This window comes from Poecilia reticulata, linkage group LG21 (assembly GCF_000633615.1).
Source record: "Poecilia reticulata strain Guanapo linkage group LG21, Guppy_female_1.0+MT, whole genome shotgun sequence".
NCBI classification, from domain to species: domain Eukaryota; kingdom Metazoa; phylum Chordata; class Actinopteri; order Cyprinodontiformes; family Poeciliidae; genus Poecilia; species Poecilia reticulata.
In genome coordinates this window covers 15,347,115-15,363,391 of record NC_024351.1, presented here as the reverse complement: position 1 = coordinate 15,363,391, position 16,277 = coordinate 15,347,115, and the positions used below count along the sequence as shown (strand labels likewise).

General features: G+C 40.9%; 1 protein-coding gene across 1 annotated transcript in view; it reads left to right on the top strand.

Moving 5' to 3' along the window:
* tmem200a (transmembrane protein 200A) overlaps positions 1 to 12,354 on the top strand; it is a 28,261-nt gene extending 15,907 nt beyond the window's left edge. The window contains exons 2-5 of the mRNA XM_008398441.2: positions 7,093 to 7,230; positions 7,751 to 7,968; positions 8,058 to 8,221; positions 9,408 to 12,354. Coding sequence (XP_008396663.1) covers positions 7,100 to 7,230; positions 7,751 to 7,968; positions 8,058 to 8,221; positions 9,408 to 10,535 — 1,641 coding nt within the window. The 5' untranslated portion in view covers positions 7,093 to 7,099 and the 3' untranslated portion in view covers positions 10,536 to 12,354. The remainder of the gene's footprint in view (positions 1 to 7,092; positions 7,231 to 7,750; positions 7,969 to 8,057; positions 8,222 to 9,407) is intronic.
* The last annotated feature ends 3,923 nt before the right edge of the window (positions 12,355 to 16,277 follow it).

Genomic DNA, 16,277 nt, shown 5'->3' with positions numbered 1-16,277 from the left:
TATTGCTACATCCACCACAACGGCTTTCCTCTGTTCTTTATCCACCACCACAATGTCCGGTTGGTTCGATCTGAGCCATTCTGGCAGTAACTCATCTAATTTAAATATCAAAACATATTTAAACCTAGTAATGGCGATTAAATGGCAGAACCTTTTATTTGTTTCCCAGCTAACTTTTTGAAATCCTGATACATAACGGCAGCCCGTGGCCAGAAACAAAATCAAGAGCACCATGAGCCTGGCAAAGAATGAAAACGCGAGAACTTCATGTGCTCAAATCTATTGGAACCTCGCTGAACACACCCACACCAGTGGTTGGTTGGTAGTATAAATTAATAGAGGGGTAGCACTCTTACACAGCTTGTGGTGTTTATGTGTTCTGCCCTTAAGAGTTGGGGTGTGTGTGTGTGTGTGTGTGTGTTTCATGCTGGCACACAATGACTTGCAATAGGTACTTGCAATAGGTAACCCAAAACATGTCGAAAAAGGACAATATTTGACGTCAATTTGTGATTTGTTTTCAACATAAAGCACTCCCTGGGTGGTTATTCTTTGTTAGATTCTGATGTTATTCTTGCTTTGTGTTTTCCCTCCTGTCAGATCTAGTTATTATTGTTCTGGTACAAAAGGTCTCCTTCCAGCTTCCTCGGTGTCCCTCTCAACATCTGCCTGTGAAAACTAAACCTCACCTGTGTTCTCCGACGCACATGTTAAACGTAAAGCTTAACCGATTCCCGTCATTCTAATCGAATTGAAACACCAGTTTTCAACAGCGCGAGTTGCTTGTTTGGACCGATTTCCAGGGAGTTAAAGTTAAAGGTTAAAGATTTGCAAACAAGTCCTTGGGATGTTTTGTGAATCACGTCTTTCAGTGGAGAGCTTCTGTTTAGCCAGGCTTTTGTCACACCTTTTGTGTCTTTCTCTTTCTTTTAAATCTCGGCTCACCTTACTCTATGACATCTGGGCACGCAGTTTGTTGAAGTAAATAAAGTCTGTGTGCAGAAAATGAAAAGTCTGCCAGTGCGTTTTAAGAAATCACATGCATAATAGCTGTTTCTGTCTTTATCCTCGTCCTGCCTCCATCTGGTTTCAACCTTTCCCCCCCTATTTCCTTTTTTGAGTACTATCCCACCTGATGTGCTCACTTCCTTTTCCACTTTTCTTCCTAAAGCAAGGAGCTGGAGACTGCGTAAATCTAGAGCTGAGGCGCCAATCCCAAAAAACAGATGTAATTAACAACCTGAATCTAGGTCTCTCTTTCGCCATCTCCTCTATTCATGTCGCATCCGTTGCCAGATCCGTGCGCCTCTGTACACCCACCGCCTTGTTCCATGCCAGTTTCCTTTGGCGTCGCCTCCTTTTCTCCTCCCGGCCGTACCCGTTTCCAGCTGATAAGAGGACGGCAACCGTCTCATTCCAAATTTTAAAGAAGTCACAGAACGGGACTCGTATTTAAAGTGATTTGTTCATTCCTCATGTGTTGCAGCAGCCAGCTGTGCTGCGATGCTAACTGCAGTTGTTTAAAAAAAAATGCTGCTGAAATGTGACTTCTGCGAGTTTTGAAGGAAGTGTTTGAACATCTTTTGGAGTGTGGAAATGTAGGAAACGTTGTCCAGGATTATCTCTCTGGATCTCTATCCAGAGAGATTAATAAAAAAATAAAAAACATAAGTATATAAGAATGTCAATTTTATGATTACATCCATCCAGAAATATTTACGACCTTCAAACATCCAGTGTCACAAAGACTTTTTGCGAAGTTGTCTGGTTTGATATGCTGCCCTTTGTTTAAGCCGTGTTTCATTTTTTCTTGGTGACAAAGTTTAAGCGTCTTAATAAAGTTAAGCAAGCAGTAAGCAGCTAGTAAGAGCCGTCATAAAGTTCAGACAAGTCATCAGCTAGGCCCACTTTAAATCCTAACCGAAACAGAGGGACTCTTTACTGCAAAGATAAAGAGGAGAGATGGCTCATTTTTTTACTCCGTGTCTGTAGTTGTGATTCCTGTGCACACAGCTGGTTTGTTGCTATAGAAACATGTCACCTAGCAGCAGATGTAGTTGCTATAGGGACAATAATCTCGTGTGATGTGTCATATGGAACTGGGAGTTTGTGGTAATCCTTAAAAACACCTGTCGTTGCTCAAAGACATAATAAGCGCCGGGGTAAACACGGACGTGTTGAAATGCAGTGGGTGACGGAAAAGATACAACTCAGGGTGGAAAACATTTCTCAAGATGATTGAGTTGTTTAAAAAAAAATAAATAAATGTTTGAGGATGTTGAATGGCTTTGATATCATCCCTGCCCGACTGTGAGTGCGCGCAGATTAACAACGAGAGCAATTTATTCATTACCGAGGCGATTCATTATTCACCGAACACCCCTGATGGAGATTTCACATTTTTATTAGCCAAGGGGGAGAAGAAGGATGTGAATTCAAACGCGAAACGTAATGCAATCGCAGAACTGATGGGACACGTAGTTATTTTTAAACAATTAAACCCTGCGCCTTCGAAGAACGTTTAATATGCATGATGGGTGCAGATGAACTGACTGTCTGTTGGCCGCCGAGCTCGCTCTCTGAATATCAGCTCTTCGTTTGATTCAGGCTCTCGTCTCAGTGTGTCAGAGCCGGAGTGGTTTCTCGTTAGGCTTCTGGTGTGTCTGTTACAGCAACAGTTCCTTCCTCTCCGCTCCGCTTGTTTCTCACTCCAGACTCGTTAAGACTACAGTACAAAACGCACCAGGCTCGATTCCCCCTCATTTCCCGGAAAAAAAAAAAGGCATTTCTCTCTCTCTTATCTTGTTCATTGTCAGATCTTGCTTCCCTCGCCGCCACTTTGTCTCGGAGAGGCTTTTTTTTCGGCGAGGTTTAGGTCATGACTCATTGTTGCACCTTGGCAGGTGCAATGTTGAAAGCACATCCCTGTTTCCCTCTCTGTTCCCTCTTCTTTTCCTCACTCAGCCAATTTTCCCTCCATATAATCCCCATCTCTTGTCCTGTATCGTCAACCGTTAGCCGTTCCGCTTATTCGTGGAATAAGTGAACGAAAGAAATCTCTCCTGTTGCTGTAAAACACTGTGTGGGTTCATGTTTGACGCACGTCGAGGAGCAAAACGGAGAGAGCTGAACCAGATCAAACCCAAGAAAAGTGGCTGCTTGTGTTTATCCTTGTGTGTGATTCACCATCTGTGATAAAGCCCTCTTCAGTAACCGAAAGGATGATTGACAAGATAAATACGTATATATGGCTGAAGGAGAAAAGAGGGGTAGGCGGAGGAGAGACCCTCAGGTCCTGTGCAATTTTTGGCTTCCTTAGATTTGTCAGGGCTTTGATTATTCCTTTAGGGTACGGGAGAAAGGGAGGGAAAGAAGAAAAACAAGAAGTGACCAAATTAGACTGATTTAAAATTAGAGAAAGGATAAAAATAGAACGAGGAGACGAGACGGGAGGGGGAGCGAGATAAACAACATGAAACCAGATCCGGGCTGGAAATGTTCAGATCTTCAAGCTCATTTTAATGTCAGACAAGGATGATCCGAGTCCATGCAAAAAGTTTTCAAATTGTCATTTGAAAACTAGGATCAGGCTAACCAACTGGGGAGCTGTGCTGAGACTTTGATGAGAGGGTTCGAGAGAAAAATAAATAATAATAATAATAAATAACTGCATATGCTTCTGGGGTGAAAATCAAAAGTCATAATTTCAGTCAGGTTTTGTTAAAAAATGTTGCTTCTAGCAATGAAACAACTTATTAGCAACAACAAATGTTACCTCATGCACACCAGATTACATGGTGATTAAATAATTAGACACTTATTGCAGACCAAGCAGTTCTTCATAATATTTCTGATTACAGTGAAGATGAAATAACAATAAATTTGAGATTAATTTAGCAGATTTCCACATGGGGGCGTGTTGGTTTCCCTCAAGAAATTCAATTACCATTTAATTTAATTGTATTTAATCAGCTTATTTGTGTCCAATATTGAAAAAAAATTGATGATCTGAAACATGTAAGTGTGACAAGAAGCCAAAGCAGAAAAAAAACTGTAAGAAGGAAATATTTCTTTACAATACCTTTGTTCATTATCTCCAAATTTTCTCACTGAATGCAAGCAGCAGTGATTGTCCAATGAAAGCACATATATACTGAACGATTTGTGCATCTCAAAGAATTAGTAATACTTGTTAAGTATTTGTAATAACTGATCATTGCTGCATGAAGTTACGGTGACTCAAAGAGTAGTCGTAGTTTGGTTTTGGGGGCCTTCAGAGACCAGAATAGGGAAATACCTTTAGAACGAGGTTAATGTAACTAAGCAACAGCTGCCCTGGTTGTTCTACTTTTCATTTCCTCGTACTATTCATTAAAGTTTAACAGGATTATGAAAGTCTAACCTGCTTAAAATGTATAAGAAAGAACGCTGCTTCTTCTTCTTCTTCTTCTCCTCATGTTCACCTGACAGACTGGCAGCTTGATTGTCTCGCTCTCCGCTCTCGGCTTTCACAAGACGAAGTCGTGCTTTCTGGTCCACAGTTCAGTTTAGGACTAAAGACTGCATCAAAAATAGTTGACTGCGAGTTTCTTTTTGGAGGGTTCTGTTGATGAAATGCCTGAACTCACACATGTTGCATCTTTAACAGGGGAAAAATGTGATGAATGGACTAAATTTATGCAGCACTTTCAAGTCAAATCAACCACTTAAAGCTTCTTAAAGCCATTCACCCGATCGCACTCACAACCACCAATATATGCATGAGGTTAAGCGCCCTACCAAAGTACACAACAACACATAAAGCAACTTTGCACTGCACAAACTCTAAGCACCGAGCCAAACGTTCGCACAAAGAAACTGAGTGATCACGACCTCTGATGATTCCCTAATGGCAAACAGCTCCCGTTATCTTGCTCTTAGCTGTTCGGGATTGTTTAGGGATGACACTTTTGTGAAACAATGTTTCCTATCATGTATTTAAAATGCAGATTCCCCGCCTTACGACAAAAGCATGAACATGGCAGCAACTGTAAATGTACAAATAATTTCAGACATTGAAGATACTGGTGGAATGCAACATTCAAGTTACTCAGAATTAAAAGCGGAGTCAATTTAATCCTCCACGAGGACAAAGATAATGTTCATGTGAAACCAGATTATAGAGCTTTTGAACCCAAATGAAGGCTCTTAAAAAAATAATCTGGTGTTTGTTTCAAGCTCTCGTCTGTTAATAGCCATTAATAGACATCAGAGCTGGTGGAGAGCCGAGCTGAGGGTTCATTTAAATGCTGTTACATTTGCATAACTTAATAATACGTAAGGAAAGCAACAAAAACTGAAATGTAACAAAAACAAACAAGGTTTGACTGGGACTCAGGAGCTGATCTGGTTTTGGTGACTATCTGTACTTAAAAATAAACCCTTGCAGGAAAACTCAAGTTAAATTTACACAGCTTCTGCAAAGTCACGTTGTCCTGAGGCTGGCTACCTAAAACATGACATTGCTTGTAATGAGCGCAAATCTGTGCATCACGTACGTTTCATTTGCACTCCGAGCAGAACATAGTTTCACTTTTAAACATTTTCTGTGGCTTTAAATAGACACTGCTATGCATTGGTAGCCATATTTAAATTAGACAAACGCAGCTATGATCCCTTACAACAAAGGTCGGCAGCATTGTGAGAAAGGCTCTACTCTGATTATTAAGTGTTCTTGTGTCTGAACACTGCAGATGTTCACATCCCTGGACATCTGCTCACCAAAGCAGCTGGTCGTCTGTTTTCTCTTTGCTAATATGTGTGCCTGTTTAAAATTTTTGTAATTCTTGTATGTCTTGTGTTTTTTTTTTTTTTTAGGTTTTCTTTCCTTCTGCTCCTTAGGATGCCAAATAAAATGTCTTTATAACTGGCTCTCAATTCGAAGCTTGCAGGTACAATGAAGTTATTCGGATCAGTGCCGCTCCATTTAGTGCCGGGTGGAAGAGTCCCTCTGCACAGCCAGCTGACGTTGACGTTTGTTAGACGCGTAACGCGCCGGGAGCCCCTTTTCATCTACTTTATTGCTAATATTCCTCGCATTGCTACGAAGAATGATGCGAATGCGTCATATCTAACATCCCCTTTCTTCTCTGCTTTATGTTACCTGTTTTAAGAGGTTCATGCCTGCAAAACACGCTGCGCCTTTTGGGTGTAAAAAAAAAAAGGTAGGAGTCAGTTTGGGCTGCAACAATGCTACGGTATCTACAGTTTAAATATCCAGGAAGTCCCACTGAGATTAGAAATGTATTTCACATGGGCGACTTGACCCCAGATCACAGCCACACAAATCAGAAGTAAATTAAATAAATATGTAATAAACAAAATGGAACGCATTTACATCATACTCCCCCTTTAAAGTTTACTTTATGAAACACCTCAAATGTTCACGGATGTGAATGTGGCATGCAGGTGAGCATCTTTTAGTGAAGCTTGGATAAAGAGAAAAAACTAGACTGGACAGCTTCAAAGGAAATATAAATAATGGATAAAACGTTCTAGGCTGGTCATCCATCATATGAATTCAACCATTATCAATGGAATGATGCTTTCATCTCTGTTCTGCAGAAACTTCTCTCTCCTCTTATCAGTTTTCGTCTTCTGTGTACCGGTTACGCTGAAGTTGGCGGATTTATGGCTTTTGATTAAGCAGAAAGGTGGAAAGAAATGGTCTTTTTCTGCTGATAGCTGGGCACAGACTTCAGGAGCACAACTCAACCAGGCCTTGGTTCATGTTTGCTAAATGAGTGCGTTTGAAGAGGCTGCAAATATCTGTTTGCCCTGCTGTAAAAGAAAAATGCCTGGATCTGCTCTAAAAATAGCATTTTTATTTCAAATGAATGTATTCGTTTATTTCCATGTTTTGTCCTTGTGCGTTGTAGTTTTATCAATGACATTTTCAAGCATTGGGATGGTATGATTTTGCAGCATTAAACTGAACAGAAAAAGGCTTTTCCAGTGAGTTTATCGTTGAATGATTAGCATCATTAAAAAAAATTAAAATAACAAATTAAGCACCACAAATTAACTCAACGACCTCCCGATGTGTGCCTGCAGGTAAAGGATGACTGCAGCAGCAGGTGTACTGACAGGCTTGGCCAAGCTCAAGCGCCAGGACTCGGCCCGCTCTCAGCATCGGCCCGTACCACCCGCATCACAAGGCTTGGCTAACCCCGGCTCCGAGGGCGCGCCCAGGTGATGTTTCTTCAGGAATTTAAAACACAAACTTGTTTTCAGCTGCACAACTTTATTTTTTTGTTGAGTTAAAAAAGTCGGCAACATATTTATTTTTTATTTTTTTACAAATGAGGGGGCTTCCGTTAACGGCTTGATAGCTTTCTTTTCGAGTTTGAAACTTTATAAAACTTTCTAAATTACTCAAATGTTCCTCTAAAGACTATACTTTGAAGTGGTCTTGATGAATATTTCATCAGGATTTTTGCCTTTTTAACTTTTTACCTCATTCTTACTCATACCTGACATCATGTTCTGCAGTGTGTGATTAAAAATTTACCTGGAAAGTAAGAAACAAATGAAAACTATCTCAAACACATAAGCTGCTTTAGATTTCTGATTGAAAAAACCATCGAACTCTAAACAAAATCTTAAAAATATGATCCAGGAATGTTGTCCGAAACCAATAAAAGAGTAGAAGATAGTATGGTTGCTTTGAACCAATATATAAATCAACATTTTATGCCTCCGTTTCTCTTAGAAAGCGGAAGCGACGCACAGACGTTGTGGTGGTCCGAGGAAGGCTTCGACTCTACTCGGCTTCTGGCTTTTTTCTCTTCTTGGGACTTATCATCTTGGCAGTAGGGATTGGTATGGCGACCCTCGGTTACTGGCCGCACAACAAAGCCGTACCGACAGGAGGAGGAAACGAAGTGAAGGTGGGGAAGGGTGTGACCAACGCAAGCCATGATGTTCAAGGTAACATTAGATCTGGGGGGGTTCACAAAGCTGCTCCAAGCTGTTTTTTCCCGCTCTTGTTACTCGTTTTCTCTGTGCTCTGATTTTAGACTCACCTTCAAAGCGGACAGGCGGCGCTCTGATGCGGTTTCTGGAACAACATCTTCACTCTGAGAGGATGAAGATGCTTGGGCCCTTCACCATGGGCATAGGGATTTTTATCTTCATCTGCGCTAATGCAATACTTCATGAAAACAGAGACAGGGAGACTAAGGTAGGGATGAAATTTTCTCGGATCATACATCAAATTCCCATTTGAATCAGATAAGTTCAATAACGCTTGCAAGTGGATTTTACTTTGCGGATAAGTAATGATTTAAATTATTCCTTGCCAGTCCCATATTCTCATTTCTCTTACTTCTCTCTCTTTATAAAGTGAAAAGCATGTACTCTGCTCTCAGCATGTACCGCACCCCCACTAACACGCAGATTTGATTTCTTTGGACCTGCTTTCACTTTTATGTCTGCAATTTGCTTTTGATGACATTTTCTCGGTTCATCTGGTCTTTTCTTCCCCTCCTTGATTTGATCAAACCCCTCCTCTCAGCATCTCCCTTTCCTAGTTACCCAAATGTGCCGAGTTATCTATTGTAATTGAGGCCTCGTACACATGTAGCCGAGTCTTTATATAAACGAGTATCCGTCTCCCCATCGTTTGAAAAAGATAATATCGTACACATGGGGTTACAAAAAGTGTTCATCCACACAAACCCGCTTTACGCCACTGAGCATTGTTTTAAACATGCCAAACCCATAGGGGGCAGTGTAGCGTAAAGCTACAACAACCAATCACAATCCTTCAAAAACAACCACGACTTCCTGTTTGGAACGAAATATGGCGCCAGGAAGTTCATTTGGGTAGACAGGCAGAGAGGTTGACCTACTTTTAAACACTTTGTCAGAATAAAAAGATAATAAAACACAAGATAATGTTAATTGGGAATCAGGTGACAGCTTGTGGACGTTGAGCTAAATTGTGCCTCAACACTGGGAGGGACATCTGCTGGAAAAACAGCCGTCCTCTAAGTGATCTTCCTCCTTTGCAGCTCAACATATTGGAACAGTTGGGCTAGTAGAAAACGAACAAGGAAAGAGGGTAAAAAAAAGATAAAAATCAGCACCTCTCTGATAGCAATCATCTTTCTTCCACTGCATGCCTAAACAATAACAATAGTCACATACGTGACGTTAGCGGCGCATTTCCATTGTACACACACGCAAACGCTAATGAGAATTCTCAAATCTCCACGTCGGTCAGAGTTTTTAATGACCGTGTTCACGTGCCAAATCACGTGAAAATCTATTCGGTTTCTCAGACATCCAGCTATTATGTGGACGAGGCCTGAATGTGGCAAGGAACTACAGGTGATTCCGGCTAACCCAGCTGTCCTCTGCGTTAGATAATCCACATGAGGGACATGTACTCCACGGTCATCGACATCCATCGCCTCCGGCAGAGGGAACAGAGACAGTACCACCACCACCGCAGCAGCAGCGTGTGCGCGCGAGACGTGGGTGACCTTCGCAGTTTTGGGGCTGACACGGCAGCGCGCCTGGCCAGCAACTCCCTCCTGGGCTTCTCGTCTCGTTCTGGAAGCAGAGTTGGGTCCACGGAGGAGGAGGAGGTCCTGCTTGGGGATGAAGAATTCCACAGACACAGAGAGCAGGCCAGGTTGGATTGTAGCTTTGCGGGACTGCTGGCGCCTTTGTACAAGGATGGGCCCTTTTACGGCGCCGGACTTGGGTTGTCGCAGTCCGACTCAATGCGACACCAGTGGTCGGTGGACGGAGATGTGGAGAAGGGAGGACACCATGCGGGGTCTATTGTCTCCTCCTCCATCTCCGCCTTTACTCTCCCTGTTATTAAGCTAAACAACTGCGTAATTGATGAACCAGAAATGGAGGCAATTACCGAGGAGGACAGAGGAGGCGAGAGGCGGGAGGGTGAGAGGCCAGCGCCTCTGAGCTCCATGGAGTCTCTGGTGGTGCCAGTAGCATCTGTCGCCAAGGCCTCCAAGCCGCCGGGCTTGCAGCGCAGCAACTCGGCGTCCTCTTCCTCCCGCTGCTCTTCCTTCTCCTCGTGCAGCCTCTCCCCGGCTCCCTCCTCTACCTCAGGCTGCTGGCTCTCGCCGGGAGCGGCGAGGAGCGACTTTGGCTCCAACTCCTCTCTGCACATGCTGAACAGCCACAGCCACTCCAAATCCCTGGACCTGGAGCGCGGGCCCAGCATGCTGAGCGTGCGCTCGGAACAGCGGAAGCACCCCAGCTGGCCGCGGCTCGACCGCAGCAACAGCAGCCGCAGTCACAGCGGGAACAGGGGCAGCAGCAAGGGATACACGCGCCTGGAGGACAGGGAAGAGCAAGCGGAGCGGCTCTCGGACGCGTCGGCGTCCCCGACAGACAGACGCGACTACAGCAAGCGAGAGAAGCTGCTCATGATATCCAGGTCGCATAATAATCTGAGCTTCGAGAAGGATGAGTTTAATAGCAGCACGTTGAAGAGAGGAAGCTCGGAAACTCGATTCTGAAGGCGCGCGAAGGAAGGGGCAACACCAACTCTCTCCTGGTCTGTAAAATTGTTCTTCACGCTGTCTTAGTTGATGACTACGAGACTAAGTTGTGCTTTTAAGACAAGTTTTTTTTTTTTTTTTTTTTTTACAAGGAGCAATAGCACCAGTAAGTAACATTAGAACCTGCACAGCAAAAAGGTTTTGCACTTAAATGGCTGTCTGACTCCACATGCCTGCTTTACGACAGTAGTGGTGCTGTTTTACAGCTGACTCTTGCATGTGGAAGGTGAAGCTCCCTGCGGGGATCAATGCAACGACTTCAAATTACATGAATAGCCTCTGGTGTTTAACAAACTGGACCAGGCATCAGACAGTGATGTTAAATGAAGACGGTGGCCTGCAAATAAATACGACAAAGAGGCCCTCATTGCCCTGTGGTCATGTAATATTGACCTTTCCCAGGAACTTCAGTACAAAGATGGCTGCAAATACCAACAGTTTGGTATCTGTGGCTGCGGCTCTGCTGCGGGTATTTTTCAACTAACTGCTAGGTTAGATTTTACTCAGGATTAGTCATCTCTACATATGGCCACAAACCCACTTAGAGTGCAGAAAATCTCTTGTTTTATTAATAACAATTGTGTCATTGATTGAGGAATATTTTCAGAAACATTTTGCAATAACTCCTGAAAGAAATGAACATCTTTCAAACCAGATCTTTTCCTGCCTTACTGTTTAATTCCTAAAACCAAATGTGCATATTTGTTAAATGACTTGGCTGTGGTTTAATAACCATATCTGAACCCAATCTCGTCTACGAAGAAAAGAACTACAAAATTTGAAAGGCATATTTATGCTTCAATGCTTCAACTGTTTTTCCAGCTGTATCTGGAATGGAAAAGACGGTCAGGACTAAAGAGAAATGATGCGGGACTGAAGACTCCTCAGTGTTTAAGTCCCTGATGAGTTTTTTTTTTTTTTTTTTGCTGGTCGTGTTTTCATAAATCACCATTTGAAGCATTTTTACACACATTAGTTTCCAAAGATTGCCACATGTAAATAGCTTTGTCCCATCACAAGATGCCGTCACACATTTTCTTCCATTAAACTGCAAACAAATGGAACAAAATAATTCACGAAGCAGCTGAAACTGTCTTTGAAAACAGAAAGTAGAGCAATACAGCTGCATCTCCTGTTAACGTTTTTATTTATTTCACCTGTACTTATTTAATTGTTGTCAATTGCAAAGGAATTGAACACAAAATGAAGTTTATTGGAAAACTACAATATGTAACAAATGAAATAGCCAAAACAATGTGACAAATAAACATCAGCAACAGACACGGAAAAAAAAACTACACAATCATGAGGATGACTGATAAATATCCAGCAGACATTCTCCAAAAAGTCACATAAGATTCACTGCTAGGTGAGCTATATCCTATTCGGTAGATGGAAAGTTGAGTGGAAGGGAAAAGGGCGATAGAAAAGAGGATTCATATGATACAGGAGTTTCACTTTTCTTTTTGACTGAATTACTGAAATAAAATCAATTCTTGATGATGTTCTAACTTACTTAACTTTTGTAAAATTTGGTTTGGGCTGCTAGATAAAAGTCACGAGACACGTTACGGCGGCCATCTTTGTTGACACCTCTATAAAAGTTTTTTATTGTAGCATTTTCCGCTACATATGAAACAAGGTCGAATAGTAAAATTGTTTTACAGTCTGATGTGTGTTGAGAATCTTTTTTCAGATGAACTAGTTTCTAGCGGTCTGTGAGTCACTGTTCAATTTTGTTGTTTTTTCTCAGAATAAAATTTATTTTCTCTGAAAAGCGTTGTTCTTATTACCTTTTTTTAACATCTATTTATGCAGGTAAATAGAAATTAATGCTTTTTAGCAGCTGTGGGCTGCAGATGACAGTGAAAGATCGATTTTGCTGCTACATCAGAAAATTCAAACCACAGGAAGGGAATTTAAAGCCAGCAGCTGGCATGTCTGGTTTTACAGTGTCATCATGTGTGGTGGGAGAGCATCAGTGTTAACATGTTAAATGATAATAAAACTTTTTTTTTAATGAATTAAAACATAAATATCTGCTGCTAATTATGTTTGTGATAAGTCTCACAATCTGTATCATATCTTAGAAACTACTGGAAATACTTCATCATCACCATTAAACATATTAGTTATGTAGCTGTCACATTCAGTTGTGTTTAATATATTAGAATATGGTTTCTGATCATGTTTTTCAAATTAGAAGTACTTTTTTTTTAAAGTCACAAACAAGTATGAAACCTAGTCCATGTTTCTGTTTTAAAAATTTGATTTCTTTTTGATCTGATGTAATATAATCTTAAACCATGTGTTTTCATAAATACATGCTTAAAAAAGCAGTTTGTTTCTGAAATAAGTCTACTTTTTCAATAATCCTCTATTGAATATGACTGTATATTGAAATCTGCCAGATTCCGGCTCTGTTCTTGATGACGAATGGCTTGACATTTTCAAATGTTACAGGCTATGAAATGACTGCAATTGCCTGTTACTCTGTCAGCGTCGTAGAGAAGATCGGACTGAAAATCTCAAGTCGCACGCGTTCTTGAGATAAATATAATTGTGTTTCTTGTTAAAATGGATAACCTTTTAATACATGCATTCACATGTCTGCGTATTTTGAGCCATGACCTGGGAACTTGCAAAGACGTAGCTGCCTCTGGAATTTTCTGGACCCAAGTCTGCCTTTTTATTGGCCCTAACTCACAATAGTTTTCTGTTTTTGGCACAGAGGCATTGATCCCCTGGGGATGCTAAGCTGTTTTCTTATTTCTGCATCAGACAATGGTACAATTAACTTCCTGGCCATCTCTGGGATCTTGGCTCTGCCTCCTGGTAACACACACAGATTTGGTATTACATTTCATAGAAATCCATCTTCCTTTCCATTTGTGAGAAATTGTATTGCATGTAATCCACGTTCTTGTGTAATAAGGCTTCAATTTAGTTGGACCATCATTCCTTGGCAAACATGCATTAGCATATCCACTCAACACATTTCAGTCAATGTCTAAAGAGACGCATCTAGTACAAGAACTTGCTGAAATAAAAAAAAAAATTTTTTTTACCATGGCATGTCACAGGAATTTGAATAAACTTAAAAAAGAAAAAAGAGACTTTTAAGAAAAAAAGCATAAAGAAAAAACACCCACACACAGAGTCCAAAAGCAGACGACTACCAAGAAAACAAAAAACACCCTGGAGGAGAAAAAAAGGGGAACAAATAAACAATAAGAAATGATTATCTGGGAAAGTACAAAGAATTACCTGATGTGTGGGAGCCGATTACAAAAGACCAACGGACAGAAATTAGGTAAAAAAAAAATGAAAGAAAAGGTTAGAACAGTATCAGCTGAAAGTCGTTTACACTGTCCATACCTGCTTATCGATGCAGGGGTGTGGAGGGACTCAACAGGTCGCAAGTCCCTCACATGGATACAGAGACACACAGGACAACAACGATCACTCCTAAGGGGAGTTACTTAGAAAAACTATTTAACCTAACATACATGTTTTTGGACTGTGGGAGGAGGCCAGAGAAATCTAAACTCATATGGTCAGACTCTAAAAGCAATAATGTTCACAGGAAATCAGGAAACCAAAACGTAAACACCAGAAGTTTTAGTCAAATGGAATATTTTGACCTATCAAAAGAAAAGAAAAAAAATCAGTTGCTGTCTGTCTTTGCGTGATGCCAGAGCCTTGTTTACCCGAGGCAGTTTATTTTCCTTCACCATTTAAACCCACAGTAAGGCCTTTGGTTTAGTCCCAATCATCACGTGCCGAAGTGGACGCTTTATTATTGTTTGATTAAATACAGAGTCCCTCTTAAGTTGTCGCTCTTCACTGGCAACAACCAGCAGAAAGACATAATTCAGACACTTCTCTGAAGGAAAGAATATTTTCCAGAGGTATTTCTTGTTCCCCTTTGTGTTGCATCTAACCTAATCCACACATGCTTGAACGAGACCTCACCGATTAACATATTCCATCAGATTATGTGGTACATTTTACACATACTTGTCTTTGTCCTTGCAGTAACATACAAGGTGTCTGACATAATTATGAAAATGAACCCCAACATCAACTTACCAGGCAAAACACATCACTAGTGAAACAACTGCTTTCCATAAATTATCATGTTAAAATCATTTGCATGCACGTGAAAAGGTCTACATTTTAATCTAATTTAAAACTATCCCTACTGATGCAGGCAGATAATCAAACCTTACCGATGCCTTTATAAGCAGATGGCTGATGGCGCTGTCTTATCTCCGTGTTATTGAGGCATAGGGTTTTTACTTTCCTGAAGGCAGACTGTGGAAATAGATCATGCCTGACCTGTTTTTGCATCAAGCAAGCAAACTGCATGATGCAACAAAAGAATTTCAGCTTAGCTAAACAAATCGTGTACTTTAATCAAGGTTTTTTTGTTACGAAAGCAATACAGGCCAATATGAACCTCGTCTCCTTCCCTGTTCGCTCTGGTTCATTATCTCACAAATAATAATAATAATAATGACCACACAGATTTAAACATTTCCATAAACAACTCGTTCTCTCTGTATCCTCCATGCAGTACCCTCAGGCTTCTACAGCTGGCAGGGAATACAGGAACCAAACTCCTCCATCGAAAGTTTAGTTGCGAACGACATCACTTAAGTTTGTCCCGAAAGAACAGATGGCTAAATGAGGCATGCATCTGAATAAAGTGCTTCAAAATGATTCACTCTAGCCACTGAAATTAATCCAGAAAAGTGCCTTTCCATGGTAAATCCTCAATCTTCCGACAGGGGGGGGCAGACCAATCTGAACTCCCTCTCTTTCTGTGCTTTAGCACCACTTGCATTCATTTTTATCACTCTGCATCATCTGAGTATCCCACAGGCAGACCTTTCCCATCTCCCCATCCTCCTCGCACACTTTGAAGAGCTGTTGATATTTAAGTAATTTCTAGACAGCCCAATGTTGAATTTTTCAAAAGTGTATTTACATGAGACGTCCTCTGCATTTAAACAGAGGGTAAAATATGCGTCGGACAAACCTCTGTGCACTCGCATGCTGTAATCCTCCACTGTAGAAGAAAACCTTCAGCTTGTGAAGAGATTTGGACGACCATGTTCAATGCTTATTGTCTGTGCTAATCTAATTTTTTTTATTTGCTTCGATTCCTTTGCTTGTGTTGATCCAGTGGATGTCAGAGTGAGCTTTAAATTAGAATGTTTTAAACAAAGAAATATTGAAATGTTCAATACTTTATCTGTTGAATTAAATGATGACTGCCCCATATGTTTACCTTTAGGCTAAGCCTGGTGATAGAAAAAGATGCATGTATATGAATTTAAAAGAGACCTACAGTCAAAAAAAATGAATCAGCAATATCGTAATCTGAGAACTTTGCTATAGATTTAAAAAAAAGATTTAATGGCTGTCCTTGCTCCTTCTTTAGAAAATAAAACAAACTGACACAAAATTCACCCTGTGGTTTAGCCATTAAAACTATGTGTGTACATATAGTTTTTACTAAAGCTATAAGGAAGTGCAGTCCTGCTTATCTGTATAGACACGCATGAGAAGTTGTACATTTTATGTGAAATAACATTTGTAAAGTTCATTTCAGGTTCGCTGGACAATCCTGTCAGTTTTGACCTTTTCTAATGATTTGCATTCAGCTGCTGACAGCTAAACAAAGTCTTGAAA